Genomic DNA, 15,492 nt, shown 5'->3' with positions numbered 1-15,492 from the left:
TATGAAGCTCGTTTCTATTTATCTCTATGGGTCAGTTTAATATTTCAGCTTGCATTTTTGAATTTGAAGTGAAAAGACTGTAGGTGTTTGAACATATAAAAGGCTGAAAATGCATAGGTCAGGCAGTGTTTATGGTGAGAGAGGCAGTTAATACTACTACAGAGAAGGGGGAGGGTTGAGGAGAAAGGGTGATAGCTGACGAAGTGAGTGCCACAAACAGTGGCTGTGCCAGCTGAGAGTGGGGTAGGGCTTGTTAATCACAACTGGTCTACAGGAAATGCAAGGAAACAATGTTGAATAAAAAGAGAGAAAAGTAACAATGCTAGAACTGTGAGAAACAAACACTGCAAATACTCAGATCAGGCAATATTTGTGTAGAGTTAAAATTACAAGTTGATGTTCTTCAGAACTGCCCAGCTGACAAACACTGGAAAAGCTGTAATTGCTGAATTTGATGTTACAATCTGAATGCTGACACGTCAGATCAGAAGAGGAGATGGTATCCTTCACACTTACATTGGTCTCCATTAGGGTACTGCAAAAGGCAAAAGACAAAGGCCTGAGTGGGAATGAAATGCAACCAAGTTGGGATCACGGTCACAGACTCAGTGTTCTAAAAACCTATGCTCCAAGTTTATTTAGTTTCCATAGTGTGGAGGACACTGCACCATACGCACAGGCCTCCTTTATCAGTAAAATGTTGCTGCAACAAAGAGGTAGTTCGAGATGCCTCCAATGCAGATGTTGTTGCTGGTCTATGATATGCTGAAGAGCCACTAATTATAAAATACAATGACAATGCAGTCAAACAAGTGTTTAATTTTGACAAGATGGGGCTTAATAGGAAGGCATTAGCAGAATGTGCATTCATATGCTGAGACTGAGATGTATACAAAACCATAAGACATAGGAGCAGAATTAGGCCATTTGGCCCATTGAGTCTGTTCCACATTTAAATGATGGCCGAGTTATTATTCCTGTGTACTCCATTCTCCTGTCTTCTCTCTGTAATCTTTGACGCCCTGACTAATCAAGAACCTAACAACCTCAGCTTTAAATATAACAAATGACTTTGCCTCCACAGCCATGAAATTCCTTTTTATCTCTGTTCTAAAGATACATCTTTCTATTCTGAGGCTGTCCTCTGGTCCTAGACCCTCCCACTATAGGAAACATCCTCTTTACATCCACTCTATCTAGGCTGTTTCCTAAGATCGTGGGTGATCTGGTTATAACCACAACTCTCTGTTCCTGAGATTTATGCAGCTAAAGATTGATTTTTGTTCCAAGGGGAAATGTGAGTGCTGATTTCAAGTTTAGAGTGCACCTCTCCAAAATCGTTGGGCAGTTTTGCCAGTTTATTGCAAGTGTAATATTAAAGACTGGATGACAGCAATCATATGCAACATTACTTGAAGCCATTTTGGGCATGCACTTCAACAATACCTTAAGGAATAAAACTGATAAAGCTTTGTTGATTATTGATGATGCCCCTGCTCACCCATAGCTCACACTGATGTATTTCCATACAAACAACAAGCAACAAAGGTATCATTTCAACATTCAGAGCTTTTTATATGCATCATGTGATTAGGAAAATAATCAAAGAAACCTTGATTGAAAGTAAGTCATTTCTTTTCTAAAATATTATCTCTGCAAATTGTAGAGGCTTCTAACTTCATAGTGGAATGTAACATCAAGGTAGTCTGTGACACCGAGCTACCAGAAACTGGATGAAGTAAAAATTAGCATTCTTCTCTCAACCTTTTCCTTAAACCATAAATATCCTCCTCACCAATGAACCAGTACTGACCGTATCGGCATTATCTAACAACTTGGCTATTGTCTACTGCCCTCACAGTAGATGTAAAACTTGCCCTTACATCATCTCGCTCACTACCATCCAGAGACCTGAACGTCCTTCAAGGACAGAGAAAGGTTCACATGCATCACCCCAACCTTATCCATTGTATTTGGTGCTCCCAACGTGGCCTTCTTTAAAGTGGCAAAATCAAGTGGAGACTTGATATCTTTTTCCACAGAATAAGCTACCCCTCTCAGTTTGGAATAGCCATCCTGAGCTCTCTCAGTCCTGCCCTGATCTGTCCCATCCTTGGCCTTCTCTACAGTCAGGATGAAGCTCAATGCAAATTAGAGAGTAATATCTCCAATGTTTTATTTAAATGAATCCAGCAGTAGCACTAGTTATTCCTGCTCAACTCTCTCCAACAACTGTTTTATCTTCAAGCTACCCTCCCTCCACCTTGTTCCATCTGTTTTTTTTTCCTGTCTCCATCTATCATTCACCTGACAATCTTCAAAATTCACCAGCCACTCCCCTCCACTGCACAACCTGTCATCCTATACACTCCTCCTCAGTCCATCAATCATCTCAGAATCCTTTCATGCCACCCCTTTCTTCAAACTGGCCATGTCACCTCTTCACTCTCAGCCTTGATGCATTGACCCAAAACATCAACAAATTCTTTCCTTCCTGATGTTGCATGACCCCTTGAGTACCTCCAGCATTGTTTGTTGCTGTTGTCACATTGCCTGGCCAACCTCCATCTTCTTCTCACTACTACCAACTTAAAATGTAGATCTGTCCATTTCTCACACTACCCTCTCATGGGAAACCATTTGCTCTTGTCCTCTAAATGCCTTCTAAATTTAAGTATTTAGATGAAATACTTCTGATTTTACTTTTTTTGATCTACACTAACTAAAAACCATTGCATTGTTACTTAGTTTTAGAAAGCTGCCTCCTTCTTAAACTTCAACTGGGGCAGGGGAGATAGCTACACTATTCCAAACTGGAGAGGTAAAATCATTGCTTTGCCTGAAAACAGTGTTTACCAAACACTATTAAGAGATGATAGTGTTTAAGGAAGGTACATTAAGAAGGGTGCGTGTGTTAATGTTGTTTGTGGAGTAAGCAGCCCTCATTGTGGTCTATTCTCCAGCAGACTGTTGCTCCAGATTCCAGCATCTGCAGTCTCTTGTGTTTCTATAGACTCTTTGGGTTGAAGTGGAAGAAATGCTTGTTCTGGGCAGAAGAGCTGAGCGAAGTGAAGGAAGTGGGACAGAATTGGTTATATGACATGTCAAATATAGAGGTGGGGGAACTATTAACAACAAACAGACACCATCAAATATTTATCTAGAAGCTTTTTCCATCACAATAGAAATGGAAAAACCAAATAAATTATGGGATGGAAAGGAGTTCTTGCAAGAAGACTGTTCCCTGCCTGGTCATGAATCACTCAGGCAGGGAGGGGATAGCAGAATATGGACTATCAGCAGGCTAACGGGATTAAGATTGTCACCATGGTCAGAGTAGATGTAGTGGGCTGAAGGTTCTGGCCTTGTGCTGTACTGTTGTATTGTGAAGCCAAGTTAAAGGAAGCACAGCTAAAACAGCTGTGGGAATCAGTAGACTTAAAACAGATATTGATCACCAAGTTATCCCTTGAGATGGAGTCAAGATAAAAAGAAAACATTATACAGACCAGGTGAGAGCAAGAGCAAGATAAAAAAAAAAGAGGAATGTGATTAAACTTTCAGGTCCTATACACGAACAGGAAGCAGCACCAAAAGGCAATGTATTTGAAAAAGCAATGGGATACAAAGCTCGATACTTTATCAAGGGTTGTTCCATGTCTTCCTCAAAGAAAAGCAGTTTGCATCCCATTTTCAGAGATTCAAAGCACAATTATTATCAATGAATGTATAAACTCTACACCTTGAAATTGGTTTGCATACAGGCAGCCACAAAGCAAGAAACCCAAATAACCTAACTTAAAAAAGACCAAAAACTACTGTGCAGAGAAAGAGAGGGGGGAAAACACAAATCATGCACTTAATAAAAGCAAGCCACAGCATTCCAAACCAGACAGAGTCCCTGGATCTGATCCCAGAGCAGCTGGAGTAGGCCTCAGCCTCTGTCCCAATTCATCACATTAGCAGGGCAAAAATGCACAGCAGAACTGGCCACTCCTCTTGGAGATTGACCTGCAATATTAACTGCTGTTCTCTTCCCAGATTTGCTGCCCGATCTGCTGAAGATTGCCAGCTTCCTTTTCAGATTTTCAACATTTCTAGTGTTTTACATCCCACTGTCCCAGACACTTCGGATACCCCTGCTGCTGAAATAGCTGTGATATCCTTCATCTGTGACAAGTCTTGCATTTATCCAGAAATAAGACCCAACTGCTGGCTTCAGTCTTCTCTTGGCTGAAGATAAAGTACATTGAAAGGAAATTGAAATCTCTCAGAGTTGCCTGGATTTCTCTATGGGTGAATAAACCATGCAGTTGGCCAAATTCACACAATTTGTATTCTTAAAATGGGCAGGAAATGGAAGAAAGAACAAAAGTTCTGGCTTAATATCGCAACTCAAAGTTTCAGGATGAAAGCATTACAGAGTTCTATGGGACAGAGTGTGTCAGCAGGCTGAGTACTCATGTATGAATACGAACAGGATGTGACAAAAAATTCAAACTCAAATCACAATTTCAGGAAGGAAAGTAGTTGTGGAAAAATGCACAGGTCCCTTTCAAAGAAAAGTATTCAAGTACTTGTAAAAGTGAAATAAATGTTACTCAGATCAAATAAAACAAACTAAACCAGGTTTTATTTGATTCTTTTTAATTTGCAATTGATTCCAACCTTATAATTCTACAATCTAGCAGTGTCTGCATGCATAAATAGAGCTAAAATGTAAGCTTTCTGGAATTTCCAATTTTGGATCTTGGAGCGTAATCACAATTACTCAAAATACGTTAAGTTTTTGTTTTACAGTTGATCTGGTTAAACTGAAATATACTACTCTAAAACACTATGGCCTGAAAACACTAACTGCAGTTGTGCAAGTTATGCAAGTTCTGAAGGCCTGAAATAAGGCAGCCAAACAAGTTCAATATTGTATCCCCCCAAGCACAACACTAATGAGAGTTACTAAATTTAAATTTACGAATGAAATACATTTGAAAACTGTCAAAATTCGTCAGATAATGTAAACCACTACAAAACTCTTGTCAAAGCCTCAACTGTTTTATTTCACCTTTTTAGTACAAACTCTTCTTGCTTTCACAACCCTTCTGTCATCATACAACACTGTGTGTATTTTGTTCCATTTGGACTTCTGATCACAAGAGATAGACATCCACCAAAAAAGGTGCACTGCCACAGGTAATCAAGCTATACCCAGCAGTCAACAGGCCAAGCCAAATAGTAGCCCGTGGTTCAAATTCTGGCCTTGTGCTTTTTCATATTTTTACATGATGTAAACTTTTTCAGCTTGAGAGAAGTTGTAGACTTCTTTGGTTCTTGGACAGATAATTTTGTCATCTTGACGAATAGAAAGTAGTGACTGAAACAATAAAAAAAAACAACAGATTTAAGTGGGATAATAATTACCTACATTACTGGAATAAAAAGCTTATGCAAATGCTGGTGACCATGAAATTACTAAATTGTGATAAAAATTCATCACCAATGTACTTGGGGGAAAAGCAATGTAGCAACCTTTCCATTCTGGCCTCATTTGACTCCAGATCTAGGGTAAAAAGTGGTTTGGCAAACTCTTCAGTTCATTGATAATTAAGAATAGGCATTAAAATCCCAAAGTGCCAATAACACCAACATCCTGTGAATTTAGAAATGAAATTAAAAAACAAGCAATAGACAATTACCCAAGGTATCAGCAAGGTATGTTTCTCCTGTGAGCAGAAGGAGCAAGCATGAAGCACTACAAGATTCTGTACTTCAAGTGTTCTGATGAAGAGCTTTCAACCAAAAATACTAACTATTGTAGTTCTCTTTCCACAGATGCTGCCAAACCTGCTTAGTGTTGACAATATCTTCTGCTTTTATTTCAGGATTGCCAATGCTTTCAAGAAAGTGAATACCTTTGCAAACTCAGTTTATTTTTTCTATAAAATATTCTATTGGTAAACAAATACTTCCTTTTACTTGGGCAATAAGGATTAGTTTAGATGGGTGTCTTGGTTGGGGTAGACCAGTTAGGCTGAAGGGATTATGCCCTATGCTTCCAGTATTACGCATCTATTTTATTTCCCAGGGGAAGGTGTTAAGTGGAGTTATTAATATATAGGTGTCAAGACTATTTTTGGTATTCACCAAATGAGAGAAGGAAATCAGCACTGAGTAAAAATAAAACATACTGATTGGAGTGTCAACTGTCAAAGTATAACAGACACCACGAACACTCTAAATTACCAGCAGATGACGTGCTTTGAAATTTTCAAGAACAAAAGTAAAATAGAATTAAGTTTTCAAATTAAATTCATACCCAAAACTTGTGTCAGGTATACAAAAACAGGCAAGTAAAATAGTCAATTCAAAGTATAACTCCTGATTGAAAAGTACCTATGGATAGGATAACTACTGTAGAAGATAACTTTACTCAAAGTCAACACACAATGTTAAGGCGTGCTTCAAATATAACATGAGGGACACTTCAGCTTCTTACTGGCGAGAGATGTCAATTGAAGGATTGCAATCTCTGTTTGGATGCTGTGAATCATGATAGGTATTATCACAGAGTGAATGGGTAGGGAGTGAACATGGAAGTTTCAGGAGGTATAGATGTGGTAAATAGAAGCTTCCCTCAAGAGGACATACAATTAAGGTCAGAGGTAGTGTAATCCAGAATACAACTATTTGATATATGAAAATGATTTTTCTTGTATCATTCCTGGATTCTTGGTAATCATTTGAAAATATGCCTCTTGATATTCAATAGGCAGTCTGTCAACTTATCAATGATTTTTTATTGCCAATATCGAAACTCCTGTCTAAACTTCTTTCTCCAGGTGAAGGCTGACGGGACTAGGTAGATTAATGGTTCAGCATGGACGAGGTGGGCCAAAGGGCTTGTTTCTGTGCTATAATTTTCTATAATTTCCTAATTTAAGGAAAAGATAAGGAATGGGTGACCAACAGGAGAAGTAGTAGCAGGAAGGTAGTACAGGAGTCTCCTGCGGTCATCTCCCTCCAAAGCAGATATACCGCTTTGAAGTCTGTTGGGGGAGATGGCTCATCAGGTGAAGGCAGCAGTAGCCAGGATCATGGCACCATGGGTGGCTGTGCTGTTGTGGTAAGGGATTCCATGGTAAGGGGAATAGAGAGGAGCTTCTGTGGCTGCAAACGGGACTCCCCTATGGTGTATTGCCACCCAGGCGCAAGGGTCAGAGATGTCTTGGAAAGGCTGCAGGGCATTCTAAAAGGGGAGGGTAAGCAGCCAGCTGTCGTGGTGCACATAGGTACTAACGATATAGGAAGAAAACAGGATGAGGTCCTGCAAGGTGAATTTAGGGAGCTAGGAGATAAATTAAAGACTAGGACCTCAAAGGTAATAATCTCAGGATTATTACCAGTGCCACGTGCTAGCCAGAGTTGGAACAGCAGGATAGCTAGAATGAGTATGTGGCTTGAGTAGTGGTGCAGGAGGGAGGGTTTCAGATTCTTGGGGCATGGGAACCACATCTGGGGGAGGTGGGACCAGTACTATCTCTACATCTGGGCTGGCAGGGATTAATGTCCTAGGGAGATGGTTTGCTAGTGCTGTTGGGAGGCTTTAAACTAATATGGCAGGAGGATGGGAACCCACACAGAAAACAAGAGTGAAGTGATGCAGCGACCAAAGCTATAGAGTTAGTGAAGAAAAAAGTAAGAGTGCATAAAAGTAAAAAGCAAAAATCACATAGGTCACTAGATTCTAAAAGAACAATGAGTATAAGGGCACTTTATCTAAATGCCCGTAGTATTAGAAACAAGGTTAGTGAACTTGTGGCACATATCAGTACCAAGGCATATGATTTAGTGGCCATTACAGAAACCTGGTTGCAAGGTGGAGATGACTGGGAATTAAATATCCACGGATATCAGGTAACACAGAAAAATAGGCAGGAAGGCAGAGGAGGTGGGGTGGCGTTCTTAATTAAGGATGAGATCAGGGCGATTCTGAGAGACAATACAAGATCTATGGAGCAGAATGTTGAATCCATCTGGGTAGAGATTAAGAATAGTGAAGGGGAAAAAAAAAATCACTGGTGGGAGTTGTCTATAGGCCACCTAATAAAAATATTGCAGTGGCAGAGGCGATTAACCAAGAAATAACTAAGGCTTGTAAGAACGGAACTGCAGTTGTCATGGGGGATTTTAACCTCCATATAGATTGGGTGAATCAGGTTGGTCAAGGAAGTCTTGGAGGACTTCATAGAATGCATCCGTGATGGCTTTCTGGAGCAGCATTTTTGTGAACCTACAAGGGAAAATGCTATCTTAGTTCTAGTCCTGTGCAATGAGACAGGTAAGATTAATGATCTTGTAGTCAGGGATCCTCTTGGAAAGAGTGATCATAGTATGATTGAATTTTGCATACAGATGGGAGGATGAAATAGGTAGATCTAAAACTAGTGTATTATGCTTGAACAAGGGTGACTACAACGGAATGAGGGAGGAGTTGGCTAATGTGGATTGAATGCACAAGCTATTTGGTAGGACAGTTGAGGAACAGTGGAATACTTTCAAAGAGATTTTTCACAGTGCTCAACAAAAGTATATTCCAGTCAAAAGTAAGGACAGTAAGTGTGGGAAAAGCCAGCCTTGGATAACTAAGGAAATAAAAGTTAGTATCAAATTAAAAGCTCAAAGTAAATTAGCACAAAATATAAAAACAGATAGCAAAAGTTTTTATAAATAGATAAAGCGGAGGAGGGTGGCTAAAGTCAACGTAGGTCCATTGGAAGACAAGAAGGGGAAATTGATATTAGATGGTAAGGAAATGGCTGAGGCTTTGAACGACTATTTTGTGTCAGTCTTCATGGTGGAGGACATGTCTAATATGCTAAAGAATGATGTTATGGACAAAATGGGAGGAGAGGACCTATATAAAATCACTGTTACTAAAGAGATTGTGATGAGCAAATGAGAGGGCCTGAAAGTAGATAAATCCCCTGGTCCTGATGGGATGCATCCCAGGGTGCTGAGGGAATTGGCAGAGGTTACTGTAGACATGTTGGTAATCATTTACCAAAATTCTCTAGACTCTGAGCAAGTCCCAGTGGCAAATGTCACGCCACTTTTTAAAAGAGGATGTAGGCCAAAGACAGGCAATTATAGGCCAGTTAGCTTAACATCTGTAGTCGGGGAAAATGCTTGAAGCTGTCATTAAGGAAGAAATAGCGAAATATTTAGAAAGGAGTGGTTCCATTAGACGGGCACAGCATGGATTCAGAAAGGGCAGGTCCTGTTTGACAAACTTACTGGAGTTCTTTGAGGAAGGCAGAGAGTTGGTATAAATGGGCGTTTCTCCAGTTGGCAGTCAGTGGTGAGTGGGGTGCCGCAGGGGTTGGCGCTGGGCCCAACAGCTGTTAACCATTTACATTGATGATTTGGAAGAGGGGACTGAGTGTAGCATAGCAAAATTTGCTGATGACACTAAACTGAGTGGAGAAGCAAATTGTACAGAGGATGTGTAGTGTCTGCAGAGGGATATAGATAGGTTAAGTGAGTGGGCCAAGGTCTGGCAGATGGAATATGGCATTGGTAAATGCAAGATCATCCACTTCAGAAGGAATAATAGAAGAGCAGATTATTATTTAAATGGTGAAAGATTGCAGCATGCTGTTGTGCAGAGGGACTTGGGAGTGCTTGTGCATGAATTGCAAAAAGTTGGCTTGCAGGTGCAACAGGTTATTAAGAAGGCAAATGGAATGTTGGCCTTCACTGCTAAAGGGATTGAATTCAAGAGCAGGGAGGTCATGCTGCAACTATACAGGGTACAGGTGAGGACGCACCTGGAGGACTGTATGCAGTTCTGGTCTCCATACTTGAGTAAGGATATACTGGCTTTGGAGGCAGTGCAGAGGAGGTTCACCAGGTTGATTCCAGAGATGAAGGGGTTAACCTATGAGGAGAGATTGAGTCACCTGGGACTATACTCTCTGGAATTCAGAAGAATGAGAGGGGATCTTTTCGAAACATACAAAATTTTGAAAGGGATAGATAAGATAGAAGTAGGAAAGTTGTTTCCATTGGTAAGTGAGACCAGAATTTGGGGACATTGCCTCAAGATTCAGGGGAGAAGATTTAGGACGGAGATGAGAAGCTGTTTTTCCCAGGGAGTGGTGGATCTGTGGAATTCTCTGCCCAGGGAAGCAGTTGAGGCTTCTTCACTAAATATATTTAAGATACAGTTAGATAGATTTTTACATAGTAGGGGAATTAAGGGTAATGGGGAAATGGCATGTAGATGGAGCTGAGTTTACAGACAGATCAGCCATGATCTTATTGAATGGTGGAGCAGGGTCAATGGGCCAGATGGCCTACTCCTGCTCCTGTTTCTTCTGTTCTTATGACAATTGGGTGGTAAAACAAAATTATTCCCCAGAATTTTGTGCCCCTAATTAATTTTCACACATGCAGTAGTGCTATTGATCCTATTATACGAGCTTTAATTTTGCCAAAAAAATCCTTAGGGTGCTCTTCAGCAATTACGTAAAATTGAAATATGCTACATTTAGCATACCACTCTTTTCAACGACAAGCTGTCTGGTTTTCATCTATATTGTGTACACTTTTAGAAATGGAGATAGCTTTTCGAATGACTTGTCATTTTACCTTTTTCTGATCAAGTGTAATATATGCTATTCTATTGTCCACTAGGATCTCCCTTGTATCTATGGAAGATTAGAATTATGGCTAGTTCTGTAATTTTCACCTCGCCTCCTGCCCCTCAGCAACCAAGGATGCATTCCATCTTGTAAAAGTGAATTGCCTAATGCAAACATAGTTATAAAACAAAAGTGAACCTTTAAAACTTACATTGTATCCATATACATATCCATTAGGCAGCATCATAGGTGGATTATTCTCATTCATAACTTCACCGGAAATCTTGCAGACGAGTCGGGAGTTAGCACAATGCGCCATAGGAAGAGGCTGTGCGAGCTTGTTCAAAGATTTGCTACAGACAGGGCAGTCTGGATTTTTAGAGGTTCCATCTTCTTTATAGCACTGTCTATGGACCATGCAGCTCAGGCATATTCTGTGAAGAATCTTGAAGAGCTACACTTAACTCCCATTTTTATGGCTCCTTTAACATGGTGTCAAAACAACCCCCCACCCCCATTTACAGGAGCATTATCTAACAAAAAAAAACTGAGCCAGAGGTGAGCAGAATGTTTAGAAATGATCTGAAAAGAAAATTAAGTGTATCATTCGCTGATAGACAGTGAATACAAAAACACTTCTATCAATGGGGGACTAATTAAAATCAGAACGAATCAATACCACAGAAAGAGAAATGTATAGTAGTTATTTTGGACACTTGGACATTGAAACTTCCTTCTTGCTAAACTCTCTCATCTTTTTAATCCATCTGTCAACACAGTTCCATTTCCAGCATCAAATGAAGGTAAGCAAAATCAAATAACCCATATTGAATTTTACATTCTCCCTTGCTGGAAGAAACCTGTATTAATACAAATGGTGAGAAAATTAAGACCATAAGATACAAGAACAGAATTGGGCTATTCAGCTCATTGAACCTGCCATCCGGCATTCTATCACGGCTGATTTATCATCACTCTTAACCTATTCTCCTACTTTCTCCTCGTAACCTTTGGCACCCTGACTAATCAAGTACCTAGCAACCGTACTTTAAATATATCCAATGATTTGGCCTCCACAGCCATCTGTGGCAATGAATTCCACAGATTCCAACCTCTGGCTGAAAAAATTCTTCCTCATCTCTGTTCTAAAGAAACATTCTTTTATTGTGAGGCTAGGCACTCTGATCCTAGACTCTCCTACTATTGGAAATATTCTTACCATGCTCACTCTATCTAGGCCTTTCAATATATGATAGGTTTCAGTTAGATATCCCACATTCTGGGCCTGTACTCCAGTGAATACACTGTTAATCCTTTCATTTCCAGCATCATTCTTGTAAACTTCCTAAAAGTTACTGCCATTTATCTACTTGGTATGAAGATATTTTACCAATCTCCCTTCATAAAAGATTGATAGCAACTACTAACAGTATTTTGTTTTAAATTATTTCCTGGCTAAGATAGTCAGACTCAATATCAACTGTATTATCTGGACATCATAGAGCTGGCAATAATTCCTTCACAATACTATATCTTTTAATTAATAGAAATTTCAACCCAAAATAATGTGATGTGTTACAGTCCCTGCCACTACTGAACACACTAGTGCTTTAAGTCTCAAATTTAGATCTGGATTGCTTGCTAACAAGGTCAATTGATGAATTTAAGAGCACATTTTGTTAACTGCAATGCTCACAGTACATGATATAATTACTTATTTACTTCTGTTAGGAGGTTATATGACTATATGGAAGGGTTTGCTAGAAATCATGATGCCTAGCTGGATCTTAATGAAACAGAATTTTCTCATCTACTGTACATGTTGAGGTAATTGCTCAGTTTTAGGACTGAATCAGAATCAGGTTTAACATCACTGGCATACGTCATGAAATTTGTTGTGTTGCAGCAGCAGGACATTGCAATACATATAAAAAAAGCTATAAATTATAGAAAGTACATTTCTAAAATAAATTAAATAAATAGTGCAGAAAGACAGCAAAAATAATAGTGAAATAGTGTTCATGGGTTCATTGTCCATAGAGAAATCTGATGGCGGAGGGAAGAAACGTGTGTCTGCAGGCTCCTGTACGTCAACCTTGATGGCAGCAATAAGAAGAGGGCAGGTCCTGGGTGATGGGGGTCCTTAATAACAGATGCCGCCTTTTGGAGGTATTGCCTTTTGAAGGTTTCCTCGATGCTGAGAAGAATAATGCCCATGATGGAGATGCCTGCGTTTATAATTTTCTACAGCTTTTTCCAATCCTGTGCAGTGGCCTCTCCATACCAAACGTTCATGCAACCAGTTAGAACTTTCTCTTCCGTACATCTGTAGAAATTTGTGAGAGTCTTTGCTGACATACATCCTTGAACTCCCAATGAAATATAGCTGCTGTCGTGTACGATTTGTAATTACATCAACATGTTAGACCCAGGGTACATCCTCGGACATGTTAACACCCAGGAACTTGAAACTACTCACCTTTTCCACTGCTAATCCCTTAATGAGGACTGGAGTGTGGTCCCTCGACTACTCCTTCCTGAAGTCCAGAATCAATTCCTTGGTCTTATTGATGTTTAGTGCAAGGTTGTTGTTGAAGCACCACTCAACCAGCTGATCTAACTCGCTCCTGTATGCCTCTTCGTCACCATCTAAAATTCTGCCAACAATAGTAACTGATGCGAAACACCTGTTTACTTTTACTGGTTATGCCTTGCCAGAAGCTTACTACCTGGCATCCTGCGCCCACTCAAGTTAACATAGAAACATAGAAAACAGGTGCAGGAGTAGGCCATTTGGCCCTTCGAGCCTGCACCACCATTCAGTATGATCATGGCTGATCATCCAACTCAGAACCCTGTACCTGCTTTCTCTCCATACCCCTGGATCCCTTTAGCCACAAGGGCCATATCTAACAAGTTGTTATCCTTTATGTTAAATTATAATGTTATGGGTCTTACCCTGACACTGATATATTGTGACCTTCATTCGTGCATCATCTATCACTTTCATTGCTTCATTAAGTCACTGATTGCCCATCTGCTAAGCCGTATGTTTGATAAGTTAGAATTTGCAATTAAATGCATTTCCTGGAACCCACAAACAATGTGGCACTTAATCATGCCTTTTTCCCCACATTCAACTCGAGCTTGTCCATGGAACAGCTCTCTAAATTTGGGCACGTATTCTTGATGAGGACTACCATGATCAAATCTGGTACTTACTTTGCACATGCCTTTTGTTCTTATTACTATTTGCTTCGCAACAATCAATCAGTTATTTGACCACTCTCCCTGACTCCTTTTCAACTAAATTGGCCTTAAGTTAAATCAGCAAATTCCAGTTCTGAAGAAAAGCTATGATCTATTCTCCTCCCCAGTGAGCTCAATACCTTTTCTGCATACTTTGAAAGGGAGAATAAACACTACACCTGTGAGAATCCCCACAGCATCTGGCAAACTTGTGACCATTACTAACATTGAGGAGGGGGTACAGGAGTCTGAAAACCTAGTTTCAATATTTTAGGAACACCTCCTTCCTCTCCACTATAGTAATTTTAATGTCTTGCACTATACTGCTGCCACAAAACAACAAATTTCATGACATGTATCAGTGATAATCAACCTGATTCAGATACCTCACAGATCTGGTGAATAATCTCCCAATCTGTTTTTATTGAAAAAAAATCTTCTTCCACAGTAAGGGAATGATTTTACAATTTGCATACTTCTAACAACCTAAAACCCATACCAACTAAATATTTTAAGTACTGTCACAAAAGTTTCTAAAACTCTGAAAGGATACGGTGTCTTTATAGCTGAAAGTCCTGCTTGCAGTGTTATAGTGAAGACAGAACTATTTCCAAGTTGATGAAGTCTGTAGTTATCATATCTGAATTGTTGAATGAGCATTTTCCATCGGGCTGGATCCAAAAGATCCTGTAATGATAACAGACATATATGACTCCTGTATTAAAATAAATCCATGCCAAACATAGCAGGTTTGAGAGCACTCAAGTTTAAACAACTTCTTCCATTCTCTTCCACATAAAAGAACTTCAAACTCCATAAAATAGATAGAAAATATAGACAACTTGAAGCAGGGAACGTACAGCAGACATCTGAGGGGGATGACTTTCATTTACTATTTTCTCAAGTAAGGATAAAAGGTGGAAGGGTGGAGTTCATTTGGAATGCAGTATCCCAACAACAAGGAAATTAACAACAAACAGATGTCAGAAAGACACAACATTAATTTTGGAGCAAACACGAGGAAATCTGCAGATGCTGGAAATTCAAACAACACACACAAAATGCTGGTGGAACACAGCAGGCCAGGCAGCATCTATAAGGAGAAGCACTGTCGATGTTTCGGGTCAAGACCCAAAACGTCAACATTAATTTTGGAATTTCTTTCATAATGAATGTAAATATTTGGAACATAAAGTAGAACAGTGCAAAACACAGGGAAAGGTCCTTTGGCCCAAGACATCTGTGCTGACCATGATGCCAATTTAAACTGCACATCTGGCTGCATACTGTCCACGTTTCTCTATCCTCTGCCTATTCATGCACCTGTCTTAAGGCCTTTTAATCAGTGTTATGAGATCTGCTTTCACCACCTCCCCTGGCAGCACCTAGCAGTCTGTATACAAAAAAGTATCTGCCCCATACATCTCCTTTAAACTTTCCCCTTCTCATCTTAAATACATATCCTCTTGTACTTGAAATTTCTACCTTGAGAAAAAAATTCTCACTATTTACCCTGGACTGTCCTATTGCCTTTCCTACTGTCCATTTGAAACAAAGAAACAATTTTAACTGTTTCCCAGTTTTGAGATCAGACCTTGTCCAT

General features: G+C 39.7%; 1 protein-coding gene across 1 annotated transcript in view; it reads right to left on the bottom strand.

Moving 5' to 3' along the window:
• Window positions 1-4,630: 4,630 nt before the first annotated feature.
• Window positions 4,631-15,492, bottom strand: part of maea (macrophage erythroblast attacher, E3 ubiquitin ligase) — a 90,930-nt gene continuing 80,068 nt past the window's right edge. The window contains exons 7-9 of the mRNA XM_073042244.1: window positions 14,443-14,576; window positions 10,852-11,047; window positions 4,631-5,371 (exon numbers count right to left, since the gene is read on the bottom strand). Of these exons, the coding sequence (XP_072898345.1) occupies window positions 5,276-5,371; window positions 10,852-11,047; window positions 14,443-14,576 (426 nt within the window). The 3' untranslated portion in view covers window positions 4,631-5,275. The remainder of the gene's footprint in view (window positions 5,372-10,851; window positions 11,048-14,442; window positions 14,577-15,492) is intronic.

Source organism: Hemitrygon akajei, chromosome 4, assembly GCF_048418815.1.
Source record: "Hemitrygon akajei chromosome 4, sHemAka1.3, whole genome shotgun sequence".
Taxonomy (NCBI): Eukaryota; Metazoa; Chordata; class Chondrichthyes; order Myliobatiformes; family Dasyatidae; genus Hemitrygon; species Hemitrygon akajei.
This window is presented reverse-complemented; position numbering and strand designations above follow the sequence as displayed.